Source organism: Rhinolophus sinicus, linkage group LG05, assembly GCF_036562045.2.
Source record: "Rhinolophus sinicus isolate RSC01 linkage group LG05, ASM3656204v1, whole genome shotgun sequence".
Taxonomy (NCBI): domain Eukaryota; kingdom Metazoa; phylum Chordata; class Mammalia; order Chiroptera; family Rhinolophidae; genus Rhinolophus; species Rhinolophus sinicus.
In genome coordinates, this window is record NC_133755.1 from 470065 (window position 1) to 486266 (window position 16202).

The window sequence follows — 16202 nt, forward strand, 5'->3', positions numbered from 1 at the left end:
CGGAAGCCCAGGGGCTGGTTTCATCTCTCAGTTGTACACCGCTGACCCCAGCGCACGTCGCCGTGTGGAGGCCGCTGAGCCTGCGGGATGCGTTTCCTCTCTGTCCCTGACTGCTGGAGCAGTTCCCTGCGCTTCCTGGTTCTCTGTGTTTTCATTTGAGACTGAATTATTCACGGCTCCCTTCCCCAGATGCTGCGGCTCAGTTTTTCTCCCGCACCCCCAAGAGGAACTCGCCTCGCAGCTTTTACACCTGACTGCCATGTGTTTTCTTCCAGCACTTGAGTATGGCTCACAAGGTAAAATTCTAAGCTCATCACTTATACTGCACCATTTTTGTGTTAAAAATCCTTACTGAAATTTATAACGACAAAATCTCAAATTCACATTAACATCACCTGTTTAGGTCTGAAAATGTACATTGCAAAACGCATTGGTCCTACGAGCCTTGACTTCCACTCTGGCAAATTCTGTCTGGCTCGCCTGTTAGCTAGTGTCTGTGCTTTCCCTCCAGAGGGCACAGGCAGGGCTGCTCCTCGATTGTTTGCGTGTCCACAGCGCTTTCCTTTCTCCTGAGCTGTGCTGCTGCCTCTACTGGGCGTCCTTGGATTGCTGGGTGCCGACCCGATTCTCACAGACAGTAGATGCTCATCTGATTAATTTCCCTTCGTAAGAAAACCTTACGTAAAATGAATAAGGAGCTTCAATTAAAGAACAAAAACTTTCTGACAGTACACACCTGATTTTGTAACCTGAAAATATTAAAAGTTTAATTCAAGAAGACTGCGGTCATTACAAAGAACTGAATGACTCGAGGTGTATAGGAAAAAATAAAAGACAAAACAAATAAAATTTTACAGAAACTATAAGGGAATGGATAAGAACCTTGCAAATAGTAGTTGTAAAAAGGAAATAATTAATGTAATAAAATTAATTAAACAAACGAAAGTGTAACAAAATACTGAACAAATAAACATGTATGTTAGAGTTGAGATTTCTGAATGAAAGAGAAAGATAGACTCTCAGGCTGAGATAATGAATCAGTGAATGATATTTAACTGTTTAATTAAAACATAAGGCACATACAGGGAAGTATGCAACTCTGAAGTAACAGCTCAGTAAATTTTTTAGCATGTTGGTCAAATTTTAGTACATCCCAGGAATCTCAAAGAATCCACACACACACCAAAAGTGACCACTGTTTTGACCTCAGTCACCACAGATTAATTTTGCCTGGTTTTGAATTCTCATGGCTGGTGTCCTACCCTTTTGATAACACTCAGATACATTTAGAAATGGAAGAGGAGACATTACAACTGATACCACACAGATACAAAGCATCACGAGAGACTACTGTGAACAACTACACGCCAGCAAATTACACACCTAGAAGAAATGGATAAATTCCCAGAGATATACAAACTACCAACCCTGAATCGTGAAGAAACAGAAACTCTGAACAGACTAGAGACTGAAAATCTGAACAGAACATGGACAAGTAAGGAGATGGAAGCAGAAATCAAAAACCTCCCAACAAAGGAAACTCCAGGAACAGATGGCTTCATGAGTGAATTCTACCAAAGATGCAAAGAATAATTAGCACCAATCCTTCTCAAACTCTTCCAATAAACAGAAGAGGAAGCAACACTTCCAAACACATTTTATGAGGCCAGCGTTATCCTGATCTCAGGTCCAGACAAGGACACTGCAAAAATGAAATGACACACTGATATCTTTGGTGAACACAGACGCAGAAATCCTCAACAAAATGCTAACAATCTTAATTCAGCAACACGTTAAAAGGCTCATGCACCATAATCAAGTGGGATATGCTCCCAGGATGGATGCAAAGGTGGTTCAGTGTCTGCACATCAATCAACATGATGTGACACAGAACAAAATGAAGGCGAGATGTAGATGCAGGAAAAACATTGGACAAAATTCAACATCCATTTATGATGAAAACTCTCAACAAACTGTTTGTAGAGAGACCGTCCCTCAACATAATAAAGGGCATATGTGACAAACCCTTGGCTAACATTATATTTAGTGGTGAAAAGCTGGAAGCTCTTCCTCTAAGATCAGGAACAAGACAAGGGTGCCCACTCTCCCCACTTTTAGTCAACACAGTCCAGGAAGCCCTAGCCACAGCAATTAGGCAAGAAAAGAACTAAAAGGCATCCAAATTGGAAAGGAAGAAGTAAACTTTTCTCTATTTGGATACATCAGCAAGCAAAACCAGTAGGCAAAAAGTCAATTGTGTTTTCTATACAGCAATAACAAACTATCAGAAAGAAAAATTAGGAAAGCAATCTCACAATTTCATCAAAAAGAATAAAATACCTAGGAATAAATTTAACCAAGAAGGAAATTATCTGCACACTGAAAACTATAAGCTGCTAATGAAAGAAATTTAAAGACTTGTTTTAGAGATACAGCAATTAAGAGAGCATGGTACAGTTTCAAGGAGGCATGAAATCATCAGCCGCACACAGTCGGGGAATGACAGATAAACGCTGACATTTATAGAAAACTTGGTACCACAGAGGTGCCTTAGACATCACTGGGGAAAAGATGGGCCATTCCAACAGGAATGCTGTAAAAATACGTTGCCCAGGCCCAAGCTAGAAATACAAACCAATTTCAGACAGGTGAAAGACTTATATGTGAAGCCAAATCTATACAACTTTTAGAAAGGAAATCAAATTTTTCTCAGGATAGAGAAAAAATGTTCATCTTTAAAAATGTTAATTTGACTCCATTAAGAAGGTATCTGTTCCTCAAACACTAGTAATGTGAGAAGCCACGCCCAAAACTTGGTTTAACTGTTGTTATTACTTAGAATATAAGAACATTCACACATTGAAATAAAAAATAACAGAAATATATACAAAATATATTATTAGATATTTTCATAAAAAGGAACAAGAATAATAAATAATCACATGGAGAGATTCTCAAGCTCATTGATTAGAAAGGAGATGTAAATATCCAAATGAAATATCCGTTCTCTATCTAGGAGATTGCGCACCCAAATGCTGCTAATACGTGGATTATAGGAATACTTTGTGTAAATAAAGGGGTATTCGTTGGTGTAACCACTTTGGAAAACAGGTACAACGTTTGAAAAGAGCACCTTTGAAAACCCAGGGGTGCAGAAATCGCCCTTCTGGACAGCACAGCAGACCTCCATTTGCATGTGTGACGAGATGCATGCAAGAGCCTCCACTGAAAACAATCTAAAACGCTCGTCAGATTCAAGTGCAAGAGAAGGGTGAGTCCCCTCGGCTGCGGGGAGCCCTGGGGGGGCTTCCACACGGCCCCGCGTGCGTGTAAGGTCTGTGGTTCCTTCCTCATAGCTGCTGTCATGGGCGTGTGCAGCCGCCCTGGGCGTGTCCTGCGCCAGGAAGGGCGGGGTATTGAGCACAGCCTCAGTTTTCAGTGAGTTTGGACTGCTCTTGTGTAGGCCTCTGTTTTGTATTTTTTCTTGAAGAGGGCCCCCCCATATTTTATCATCTTTGTGCGTCATGAAGACTGCACCCATTTCAGAGGTCAGGCCACTGGGTGTGGGGGAGGGGCTGTCGATGACAGAGCAGCCCCGAGGGCTGCAGTGCCTCAGTTGTCTTCTAATTTGTGAGTCCCGTGGGGGCCTCATGGGTGTCTGTAGTACTTTTATGCTTCATAATTCACATGTGCTACTTGGACATAAGAATATGCATGTAATTTGTGTATGTCCGTATGGCACCCTAGTTTCAATGCAGAGAGGAGAAAACTAGGACGACCATTACGTAAATATCTTAGAATCACCATCAAACCTGAAAAGGGTTCTTTGGTCCTGAACAGCTGCCTCCCCTGCCCGTAAGGACTTTGGATTTGGCAGAGGATGACACATTCATGTGATGAGATTTCTCAGGGTTTTTAACCAAATTTTACCGAGAATGTTTAACATCTGGAAAGTACTTACCTGATGTTGATTCTCCCACGTCAATACTGTAGGCGCACACTCACGTACAAAGCCCTGGAGAAGGGAAGGGTGTGTGCTGGATGCAGTGAGTGCCTGTACCTAGGAGGTGTGGGTGGTCTTAACGTCCTCCTCTGTGTGTGAGTGTCTGTGACAGTAGGAACAGCAATGACAGCAGCCACAGCTTACAGGACACTTACGCAGCAGGCATCTTCAATGCCCTGCACTGATTATTTCCTTCTCCGAACCCTGGGAGAGGAAGGAGAACTTAGTCCACGTCTAAGGCCGCACAGCTCTTAAATGCTGGCACACGCCTAGGACACAGTCCACGTCCGAGCGGAATTTGAACTGCAAGTCCTGGTCCTGGGCCCTGCTTCTCGCCGCCCACTGCCTGCCGGGTGCTCTAAGCACTTCACACATGTGGAGTCTTACAGCCCTCACGCTGTCCCCTGTATTTCTGCCATTGCCCGGGTGAGGAAGCGAGGTCTGGAATCGAGTAACTCAGCAAGGTGTTGGAACCCCTAAGTCAGGAGCTGGGATGTGGACCCCGGCCGGCCAGCTGCACAGGCTTCGGGGGAAAGATGGAGGCTTAGTATGATGACAGTGCTCTTTCAGTCTTTCATTCCTTCCATAATGGTGACTGGATATTTGCTGTGTGTGGTGGTTTGTCCTGTCGCTGGAGATTGTGGTAGGGAGGGGAATGACCCCAGAGGGGCCCATGGCCTGGTCCCCAGGTCCTGTGCACGTGTCACCTAATGTGCAAAACGGAGTCTGAAGATGGACTTAAGGTCTTGTGATATGGAGCTGACGCCAGCTTGGCCACGTGGTCAGTGTAGTGACGGTTCTCTAGGAGAAGGGCGGGGGCGCGATGGAGGGGGTGTGGGTGTGGCCGTGAGGTGGGAGTGACGACTAGGGGTTCAAGTTGCTTTCCTCGCCTTGATGCATAAGAAGCATTGAGTATAAGATCATACCAGGGTGTTGTTTCGCCACAGGAGGCCCCAGTCCTGTTCACTATCATATTTCCCCCAATAATACTTGCACGTCTCTCTCTTTTTTCATGACGTGCTCCAATATTTCATTAATCTATATCTTAAATAGATTGTGGTAACTGAAAAGGCTTCTAACAGCCCTGACTTACAGCCACCCAAGGGAAAGTTTAAGCAGAAGCAGATCCTATTTGTTTTCATCATTTATATTTCATAAGATATTTTAAATCTCATCATCATCATCATGATTTCAATTTGAAGAATATGAAATAATCTTTTGTCAGATAAGTTCATGTGCTCTTAATAATCATGTTGCTGTAATATTAAAAAATTTATACAACTTAAATAATTTAGGTAGTTAGCTGTCTTCACGAAATTAATGAATTAATATTTATGCTTTAAAATAACAGACTAAGTATTTTCCACTCAAAATATGTCAAATTCAAATAGAAAAATTATTTACATATTTTTATGAAACGCTAAGATCTTGCTGCTTTGCTCCTGAGATAGGTCTTATTTAGCTGCAGAAAAATATTTCAGAATGAACCTTTTCCCTCAGTAATAATTAATATTTGATGGCTAATTGAGCCTTTAAGAGCTGCTTTTTTGGGAGGGAAAACAAAAATAAATATTTTAGTGAGAAACACACTTGATTGAAAATTGACAGGTATGACGCCTTGGTGGCTTTGTCCAACGGTCACGTCACAAAACAGCCACTAAAGCCTCCTTGGTGTGTGCAGGGTTCCACTGGGGGTGCGTGCCCAGACCGCTGACAGCTCTGCTAAAGGGGCCTGTCAGCAACGGCCGGACTGGACCTCCAAGGTCCACTCCCTCCCTCCCTCTGGTCCTTAGATTCACATACGGACCTACTTAATGTCAGTCGTCTGGACACGGGACATTTTCAAAGAGAAATCAGAACTGGAATTGCAGTAAAAGCTGGAGCTTCATTAACAAAATACCTTAGTTCTGGATCTACTTAAAAACAATTAGGAAAAAGTGGCTGCCCCAGTGCCTAAGGCACTTCTCCGTCTCTGAGGGCCCAATGCCGCTGCCCGCTGCCCAGGAAGAAGCAAACGCAGAGGCAGAGTCCATGATGACGCCCAGGCAGCACCTGCTGTGGCCACACAGCTGGTCTGTTGGGTCACAGGGAGCTGTCATCCACGTCAAGGTCGTCTGTGTGACACAAGTGTGTGATCTCCCCTGGGGAGCTCGTCCCACTGTCCTGTGGTCCCTGATGTGAGGGCTGCTTCTTCCCAGGGGCCCTCGAGGGCCGGGGCTCCAGGCAGCCTGTCCCGGACACATGTGGTCTGAGCGGTAACCCACCATGTGTTCTGAACGCCGAGGACATGGAGCCCCAGGCGTTTTCCTAAGGGCCCCACTGGAGCCACCTGGCTGTGGGGAGCACTGCTCCTGCCGCCCCGGGGGGAGGAAGAAGGAGCAGCGCTGCCCCCGCCCCCAGGACCCTCAACTCCCCAAACGCCCCGAGCGGCCTCACATCGTCCTTCACTCTGGACGTGGATGATGAGCTAGGGTGACACTTGCATCCTGCATCAGTGCCCTACCGTGTGTCACTTGGTTCTCACCAGTACTGACCCCGGAACTAAGAACCGTGCGTTTCAGGGAAGCCCACTTGGTCAGCCTGCGCTGACCATGCCCACACCCTGTGGGACATCCTGCTGTCACATGTCTCCCCGAAGAGGCTCGGTGAGACCCCAGCAAGCTTGTCATCACTTCAGGTGCCTCCACGTGTTCAAGACACTGTTTTCCCAGTAACAGGACTGCCTTGCAAAGGCGCATTGCCACGTGGTCACTGGGGCCATTTAGGAGGCGCACGTTCCAGGGGAGCTGGTGTGACTCAGGGCCAGGCAGCGGGCCCTGTGTCCCTGCATCCCTGTGTGTCCGAGGTGGTCAGCCCTCAGCAGCGTTCGGGGCAGTCGGCCGAGGAACGGTAGGAGGAGACCTCGCTTTCCTGCTGGTTGGAAAGCCTTGTGGACAAGTGAAGAGAAAAAAGGGAGAGAGTGGGGAGGAGCAGAGGGGAACGTCCCTGTGCCGTCTCACCCGTGGCCCTGCAGCCTCCGTGCCCAGGGTGCCCATGGCTGCCTTTCCGTGAAGCGGGAAGCAGGTGAGGCTCGGGGGCTGCTGGCGGGTTCAGCTCACACACCCCGGACAGCTTCTCACGCTGCCTCTGGACACACGTTTTCTGCTGTTTGAACGACTGAAAGCCAGGAACGCGCAGGAGTTCTCGGGTCGTCCACTGGGCGCTGCATCACTAGGCAGTGCTTTCTTTTCCTGAGCAACATCGGAACACAGAGTCACGTCCAGAGCTGGGGTGTTGCCATCCTGAGGGTGAACGTCAGTAGAACTGTGACTGCGTGCGGTGTGTGCTTCCCGTGGGTTTCTGTGCAAACGACTGTCTGCAGTTTACACCGTTTATTCCATCTACGTCAGAGTCCAAGCCTGGGCTTCTTTTCATGCTTCTATGAAGCAAAAATTGAAAAGTAACACTGACAGATGCATCCCTCAAATTGGTATTTGTAGTGTTACAGAGACAAACTCAACTGAGACCTAAGTTCAATGGCCGTGGGAAATGAGTTGCTGAGAACACTGAGTATAAGCAGAGGCTGGAGTGAATGTTACCCCTAATTACAGAAAAACAATTTTTCGTGTTTTCACTGCATTCAACACTGACTAGCTCCTTTGTTCTAGATTATAGATTCACTGTCACATTATCACATGGGACCCTTTCCACAATCCCACAAAGTAGATGTCATAACTTTATTTATAGATAAGCAAATTGGGCTTCAGGGGGGTTATATCCAAGCCCCCACGTAAAAGTAGCAAAAATAAGTGGCAGGGTTTGAGCCCAGGTCTGTGTTTCACGAAACAGCCTTTTTCATGCAAGGACATATATCACATCCATAGGGTTTCTACACTTACATAATTACGTATGCTTGCAATATATTGTTTGTCTTTTATTTATGGTAGTGTGCATGCAGTAAGTATAGACATCTAATTGAGAGGCTGAGCCAATCCCCAGACCAGAGCAGGTGACAGCGAGTCACAGCGGGGACCTTGCACCCAGCAGAGGGCTGGCCCATGGGACAGAGTGCAGACCTCCCCCAGGCGTGTGGGAGGCCTGGCCTCGCCATCCTCGGTCGTCTCCGGGGGTCTCTGCACCAAGCAGCGTGCTGGTGTGACAGGCAGCTGTATTCAGACAGAACTCAACTCTGTCTCACCTGAGGATACACAGACCTGTCTTCTTGGGCAAAATACCCCATATGTGTCTCACCCAGAGTTTTTTTGAGCATGTAGACATGGCAGGTTCATTGGTAAGCTCGCCAATTCAAATTCAGAAAACTCAAAGCACCTGGCAGTGAAATTCTAAGTAAATCATCCCTGTAAAGCTGGGGCTCGGGCAAGTGTGCAGGTGGATACCAGGGTACTGGCCCATGGGGGCTGCAGTCCGATGGCGCTGGAACCCTGGCCTTGCTGTGGGCCAGACCTCAGCCTCGGAGCCTCAGCCTTGTCTGCCCTGCAGGCCTGAGTGACCGTGTTTGGGGTCCAAGGAGGCAGTGACATGTGGGCTACACTGCAGTCTGAGCCATCAATTCTGTGTCTGGGAGCCCCAGAAACAGAGCGAGAGGAGGGGTGATGTGAAGGCCTGGCCTGTGACACACGGGCAGCCTAAACCCACAAGGACAGTAACGGGTGAAGTAAGAATTAATACTTCAAAGTCTCTAAGAAAGCTGAAGGGAAAAGTACAGCACAGACCCACTGTGATCACAGCTCAGACCCGACGTGAGCATGACGCCCACCCTGGGCCAAGGCTTTACAGTAAAGACAGAAGCCTGCCTGTGAACATTGCTACGAAGGGGCTGTGATGTCCCTGTCAGAATAGTCCGTCCTCCCAGACAATCTGTGCTTACGTTGGGCTCGATGCTGACAGCAGGATTAATTACATAATCATAAAAACTCTTCTGCCCTTAAAGAACAACTTGTAAGAACAGTGCAGAAAAGTCGGAGTTGACTTTCTGATCCGGCTTGTCTGCTTTCATCCCCAGAACGCGGAATCCTGAAACCTGGTTTCCTGTGTCGTTGTTCTTAACCAATGAGGTTTAAAGTCTGACCCAGCGTCCGGGCCGTGATCCAGATGCACGGTGGCTGTTGGCTTCGTGATTTTAGGTCTTTCTTGTGGAGAAAAAATGTGTTTTCTCACACTGTGTTAGATTTTTTTCCTCTTAGAAGCATAGGTGAAGAACATCTCATTTTTTTTCAAAAACAAAAATATTTGTAAAAATCTCATATAAATAACTTTATTCTAATCAACCCCACTTTGGAAAGCACCAGTTTCCTGATCTAAGGTCAGTGTGCATAGGCAGGGAACAGTCTCGAAGCTTGCCTCTGTGGGGGTGGGGTCACAGACTGACCCGTGCCAGAGCGGACACAGCGTCCTGTCCAGTTGGACCTGTGACCACATGTAGAGCCCCTGCGGGACTCCAGCTGCTAGCGGTGGGGCAGGCGGGGAGGGGCGTGAGGAAGCCCGCCAGCACAGGCCCACGTCCAGATGCAGCGTGGACCCCCCCAGGACGCTCCTGATGAATACACACGATACTGAGTCATTTTGGAGCACTTTCTGGTTCTTTCTGTTGTTACAGTGATTTGTCAATATTATCAGCTTGCCTTCTCTTTCCGTTTGACTAGATCGTTTCCTCCCAGACACTAAGTGATGTGGGGGGAGGGGGACAAAGTCGAACGGTGTCTTTGAGGCTGGATCTTGGCCACAGGGACGCGGGCAGGTTCCTCGGGTGGCACTGAGGCCACCCTTCAGCAAGCCGTTAGCTGTGTGCCGTTTGCGCTGAAAGTGGAACCATGAGCATCTGCCTCCCGCAGGGGTGAGTCTCCCACAGGGATGAGTCTCCCGCAGACGGGCACTTGCTGGGACACGCGAGAAACCCACATGGGCACTGAGCTGTCCGAGCGGTGGCCGAGGGCCTGGGAGGTCCACCGGCAGGCACTTCGCATGGTGTGCTCCTAGGAGCAAGCCCAGGTGTCCCTGCCGGGCTTGGCTCTGTCCCCATGGGGCCTCAGGGCTGGCCCAGCGAGGGCAGGTAGCCGTGTGTCCCTGAGCAGACGGCAGGGACCAGGCAGGTGCGCTCCCGCGGGGCCCCCATCCTTGCTCCTTGTCCTCCTGTCTCGCAAACCCGTCTGGGACAGGCGTTGGGACGCCACCGAGGAATCCTTAACCTCCAAAGGAGCTGCAGGGACCCACTGCCCCCTGCGGTGTGTGGCTCTAAGAAACATTTTCTGAGATTGTGCTGGATGTTCCTCCAGAGGAAACGCATGTCGGGTCTGACGTGAAGCTGCAGGCCTGTCAGTGGCCCCTGAGCAAGAAGCATTCAAGGCACAGGGAAGGACAAACTTCCTTGAAAAGGTCACAGTCTGGGGCTGAAAGGTGCCTGATGCGCTGTGAAATGTAACCCAATTTTATAAAGGAAACATGGTTTTTCTTAGTAGGAATTGCTTTTTGTTCTCCATTTTTAAAAGTAAATTTTAAATGATTCTATCAAACAACCCATATTATTTTGTTCATTAAAACATTGTGTTTTGTACTGGAATGCACTGTGACATTGTAAGTGGTGGTTTTGCAAATTGTTCCAATAACTTTGAATACTGATGCCTGTTACGCTCATGTGTTCAAAGCCCAACGGGTGGGACGTTGCACAACGCAAAATGCGCAGAAAGTTACTGTCACGAACTCCCCAGTCGCAAGTGTAGCATCATGAAGACAGACCCTGGTGATGAAATGAATGGCGAGTCACAGTGAAGGACCTGCCGCCCTGTGTAATCAGCTGGAATGGACCCTACGCAGGCAGCGCAGTGCAGCAGGCAAACGGCATTTCAGAGAAGCCAGAGGAAAACAGAAGGACAAGAGTAAACCTGGAGGCTGCCCAGTGCTCTGCTTGCGTCTGCAGCTAAAGCCAGTGTTCTGTGGGATGTTAGAAGACAATACACGGCGATGACAATAATGAACATCGATCAAATGGCTCTTCAACCCCAGTGTTGCAGTATCACCACTTGCATTTGAGGTGTTGGCCATGGAATTAATGAGTTGAAATGGAGACTATTAGGAGGTAACGCAAACCCACGTCTGGTTGTTTGAGGTCAGGGTGGGTGGGCTGACCCCTCCACAGGCTCAGGGGAGGAGTCTTTCCTGCCTCCTCCAGCGTCCTGGTCATGTGGCCCCCACGTCACAGGGCCTTACTCTCTCCTCTCTGGACCTGTCTCCCTCCTCTAAGGGCTGTGGGACGGCATCGGGCCCACCCAGATGAGCCGGGACGAACATCCCATCACAAAATCCTTACTTTAATCACAACTGCAGAGACACTTTCTCCAAATAAGGAAACACATCCGGATTCCAGTGTTCGGGCTGGATGGCTTTTATCGGGGGATGGCTGGAAGTCGCACATGTTCTGGGAATGTAGCCCAGGGGCCACCACAGGCTATGCAGCTCACAGTCCTGTTGCATCCTAGAGTGGGAGGTGACCCTGACATATTTTAATACCCACACACCTGAATAGCTGTGATTTGTCTGATTCAGAGCTCATTTCCAGCATTCATCACACTACTCAGCCTGTTTTCATCGACAAAACCATTTCCTACGTTCCTGGTAATAATCACGCAAATACAGTGTGGGTTGGAAATGCAGAGCAGAGCCTGTGATGACGTCAGTGTGGACCCTTCCTGATGGCAGCTGTGACCACGTCCTGCTGTGCAGGTTGGTTAGTGTGTGCCGCCCGCAACGCCAGGACACAGAGGTGGCTGGGCTGTGCTGCCTGGAGCCCCGTCTCTGGCTCGTTGTTCCTTGGTCACCTGTAGGACATTGTGTCTGGTGACGTCATTGCTCACCTGGGCTCGTTCACGATGTCCTGTGTCTTCTGTTCCCCTGACCCGCTCTCTGTCTCCGCGGGCATCATGCTTTGCCCACAGCCATCAGACAGACAGGGGTCTTGACCACTCACTGACAAGCATTGTGTAGAGACCTGGACCCTGTGAGAAAGTTCCACCCTCGGTGTCTTTGACCTGAGCTCACCCCAGGGCACCTGTCACGTTGGTGGGTCACCCACACCCTCCTGGTTTCAGAGCTTTGTCATGTCAACAACCTCCCTCCAATTTCAGTCTCTCTCCCCACGTCCTTCCCTTCGTCTTTTCTCTCTCGTGCAGTATTTTGTTTAAAAAAACACAGGGAGAAAATAGTTTCAGTAGAAATAGAAGAGCCCCTGTTTCTTTCTAGATCTTTGAGTGAGTCATGCTGTGAGCTTCCTCAACGATGAAATGTGTTTTCTTTGAACTTCATGGGACATGGTGTGTCTGGCCTGTGTGCCGTGCTCGTGGCTGCTTCTGTGACTGTCGATTCTCGTTTATTTTGCACAGGCTCCATCGTCGCCTCCGTCGCCCGTAGCTAATGAACCAAAGTACGAGAAGCGCTGGCTAGACGCCTGGTCAGTCCCTCTGTCTATGGCTCGAATCTCGAGGTACAGAGCTGGAGCGGGAACGCTAAGGTGTGTGACCTTTGTCCGAAGTGGGAAAGCTGAAAACCCCGTGACTTTGCCCAGTCCCTAACAGTCCACTGACCGCCTAGCATTTGGCTGGGTCATTACGTAGAGCGTGTCTGTCTTCTGATAGGTGTGCGTTTGCAAAACACGGTCACCAAGCGAGCTGGTTTGTAGGAATAACTGCCATGTGGAAAGGTGACTGTTGTCACTTTTTTTTGACACATTTCCATGAGAAGAAACCACATTTCCAGTTTTAAATGTTAACAGAATTAGATTGGAAATAAGACTTCACTCTTGTCCGAGTAACAAATGATTACAGAAAAGTCACTTAAACTCTTTGCATCTCATTTTCTTCATTGATAAAATGAGAGGTTAGACCAGACCAGTGTGAAATGCTCACTAGTGTTTGAGCTCAATTAATTAGAGGATTTCAAAGACTTACCTGTAAAGGTTGTGTTTCCATAATGTGTGGTGGGACAACAGCATTTTGCAATGTGTCGTCTGTGACTGCTGTGCCAGTCTTACGACAGGGTAGAGAAGACCCCGTCAGCCATGTGTCTGCTTAACTGTCAGCAAAGAAGGTGTGTTTGTTGATGTGAACTTGAGCATTGTCCTAGATAAAACACGCGTGTGTGTGTGCCTGTGTGTGTACGTGTATGAGTGTGTACACGTGTGTGAGCGTGCCTGTGTGTGTACGTGTATGAGTGTGTGTACACGTGTGCGTGCCTGTGTGTGTACGTGTATGAGTGTGTGTACACGTGTGCGTGCCTGTGTGTGTACGTGTATGAGTGTGTGTACACGTGTGCGTGCCTGTGTGTGTGCGTGTATGAGTGTGTGTACACACATGTGCGTGACTGTGTGTGTACGTGTATGAGTGTGTGTACACGCGTGTGAGTCTGTGTGGTGGGGAGAGCGTGAAGTCTGAGGCTCTTCACTTGTCCTTCAGTGAAAGGGAGAGTCTAGCTAATGAGGCTTTGAATGAACAGGTATAAGTTGATTTTTAGCATTAACTGATATTAGTTGCACAACTTCTTACAATGAAAACCTGTTTCTGATACCATAGAACTAACAGGAATTCTGAGTTTGATTGTTGAACATGTGTCTGTCTTTGGGGAAGATAGATAGACCTGGTAAGATATGTGTGTACAGCAGTGGAAAGATTGGTGATGCATCGATGATAGATAGATAGATAGAATGACAGATGATACAGAGATACATAGATAGGCAGATAGAGCGATAGGTAAGTTGATTGATAGACAGATATGAGAGATAACAGATATAGATGATAGATAGATGATTGACAGACATAACGATAGATTGGCAGATAACTTGCCATTTGTAAATTTAACACAATAGCAAATGTACAAGCAGTCACTCTCACTGCCACAGACCCTTCTAGAATGTTCTGCATGTGCATTCGTGAGTGAGGCTTTCCCACACCCTGCTTCTTGTTTGGGGTTGGTTTGTTTAGGAACCGAGCAGGGATTTGGGTCCCTGTCTGTCTGGACAGAGAAGGAAGCACCGTGCTGTGTGCTGTCTGCCCATCAGTGTGTTTGGATTGAGTGGTCCTTGGGAAGTGGAGCGTCTGGGCCTCACGGAGCCCTTGGCAGCCAGGTGCCTCTAACGTGATGAACAGGGGACATGACGTCCAGTGCTGGGGAAGCTCAGTGTGCATGTGGTCCTAGGCTGTGGCTGCCCTCCCACCAACACCTGCAGGATGGAGGCTCTGGTGACTGTGGACTGGGTCTCACCAGCTTCCTGGCTGCACTTAGAGACCTGCTTTAGTTTTGCAGCAGGAGTGTCTGACCCGTGCAGCCCCCGCCCAGCTCTCAGCAGGACAAATGTCAGGTGTCTGCAGATGACATGGAGCTGACATGGCCTCCTGCCACCTGAGCCGTCACCGTGCCCTGTCCTTCCCGATCAGGTTCTGTCAGACCCAGCAGCAAACCAACAGGCCCCTCGTTCTGAAGGCAAATACGTTACTAGTTTTGCTGACTTTTTCATGGCTTTAAGCAAGGTTTTAAGATGGTCAGGAAGGTGCAACAAGGACTCAAACCTGGCATTTGATGGCATGTTTGACTCACGGGGGTCTTCAAAGCCATGCTGTGGCCTCAGGGTTGGCTGTTAGCTGTGTCTGCCCCAGAAGCCCCCATGGTCCCATTTTGAAGGAGGAAGAGGAGGCGTGAGCATTTCGACAGCTCCTGTGCATTTTCCCCCAAGGGAGCTGTGGTCTGGGGGCCTGGAGGAGCAGGTTTAGAAATTGCCAATTCTAAATCAAACAGTTTGAGACTCTCAGAACAAAGGCTGTGCACTATAGCCTGGGAAGAAATCTTAGGAGATGCGTCAGAGCGGATAAAAAGTAAATAGGATAATGGGTCAAAAGTCCTCTGCTGCAGGACCTCAGATTTGTCACCATTTCCTCTGGGTCTTCTTTTTTAAAAAGTAATTGGACCAGTGGTGGTTGGCATTCCTTAGCTTTCTGAATATTTTGAAAGATTTCTAGAGTCGATGCATATTTAAACCTACCTCCTTTGAAATATGTATTGAAATGTCACAGTGGTGAGTACGACCATTTTCATGTCCCTTTTCCCCAGATACTACAGCTGTCCCCTGCCAGAAGCCCTGTCCCCTGTCCCCTGTGAGATGGAGCATAGTTCCAAGTGGTTCTTGAGTAAAGTGGGAACTAAGCTTTTAATCAATATTTCACTATGTTAATCAAAATGTCACTATTAATGAAGATTAAATGACTGGCCACACACTAAGCAAAAGGATGGCTCAGTAAGAACCAGGGGAAAACATCTTGAGATGAAACCAACACAGACATGAAAACAGCATGTTTATTCCGTGGGTGGAGCAGACTCTGCAGAACCAGTGTCGTCCCCAAAGTGCCTCCGGGGGGAAGTGAGTGTGTCTAGGGAAACATCACAGGTCACCTGTGTGACTGTGCGATCGTCCTTCTGGGTTAGTTGTCAACACACTTCTCTGACATGGAGAGAAGCCTGGCGATGTGCGGGTCAGCGGTCACAAAGCTACTAGCGTTTGCTCGCTGTCACGCGTCACTTTTCCGTGGCTGTGTGAACGGTGAGTGCGCACTCAGCATCCTCAGCAACACAGGTGTCTCACCATCTCCGGAGGCCGGAGTCCGGCAGGCGTGGCTGTGCCGAGCTCGCGGTCTCCCGGGCAGGAGTCAAGGGGTCGGCCGGCTGCTTAGTGTCTGAGTCTGGGGTCCGTGAGAGCTGTCGTACTGGACACAGCCACGTTGGGGATGGACACCATTGGAAAGGGGTCATCGTCCTGATGAGACCCGGCTGCTCTTGCACAGGCCAGTTCGTTTTAAATGTTCACACAGGAAAAGGTGTCTGTGTAGTGAGTTTTCTGTGGCTGGGAAATCTGGAAAGCGCAGCCCTCCTGACACCTGTCAGGCAGGTCTGGGGAAACAGTGCCCTGGGGGCACCTCAGGACGAGCAGGGCCTTGTGGGGTCAGGTGGTAACAGGAGGGTTGGGGACTCAGGGCTGCGTGGTTGGCAGAAATGTGAAGGTGGGGGAGGGGCACCACGGTCCGTGGGAGAGCTGCGGGGGGAGGCGGGGGGTCTCTGTGCTTGGCCGGGCAGGATAATGGACAGCCCTCGTCTGTCTGTCCCCTGGAGTTCTCGGACAGTTGTCCCTGATCTGTGGAACCGCTGTGTCCATCTAAAGAGCCCCACG

The 16202-nt window shown here is 48.7% G+C and overlaps 1 protein-coding gene across 2 annotated transcripts in view; it reads left to right on the plus strand.

Moving 5' to 3' along the window:
* The window catches only part of SNTG2 (syntrophin gamma 2), a 155052-nt gene that overhangs the window by 73111 nt on the left and 65739 nt on the right, over positions 1 to 16202 (plus strand). For both annotated transcript variants that reach the window (XM_074331613.1, XM_074331614.1), the window contains exon 9: positions 12376 to 12503. In XM_074331613.1, the coding sequence (XP_074187714.1) occupies positions 12376 to 12503 (128 nt within the window). The remainder of the gene's footprint in view (positions 1 to 12375; positions 12504 to 16202) is intronic.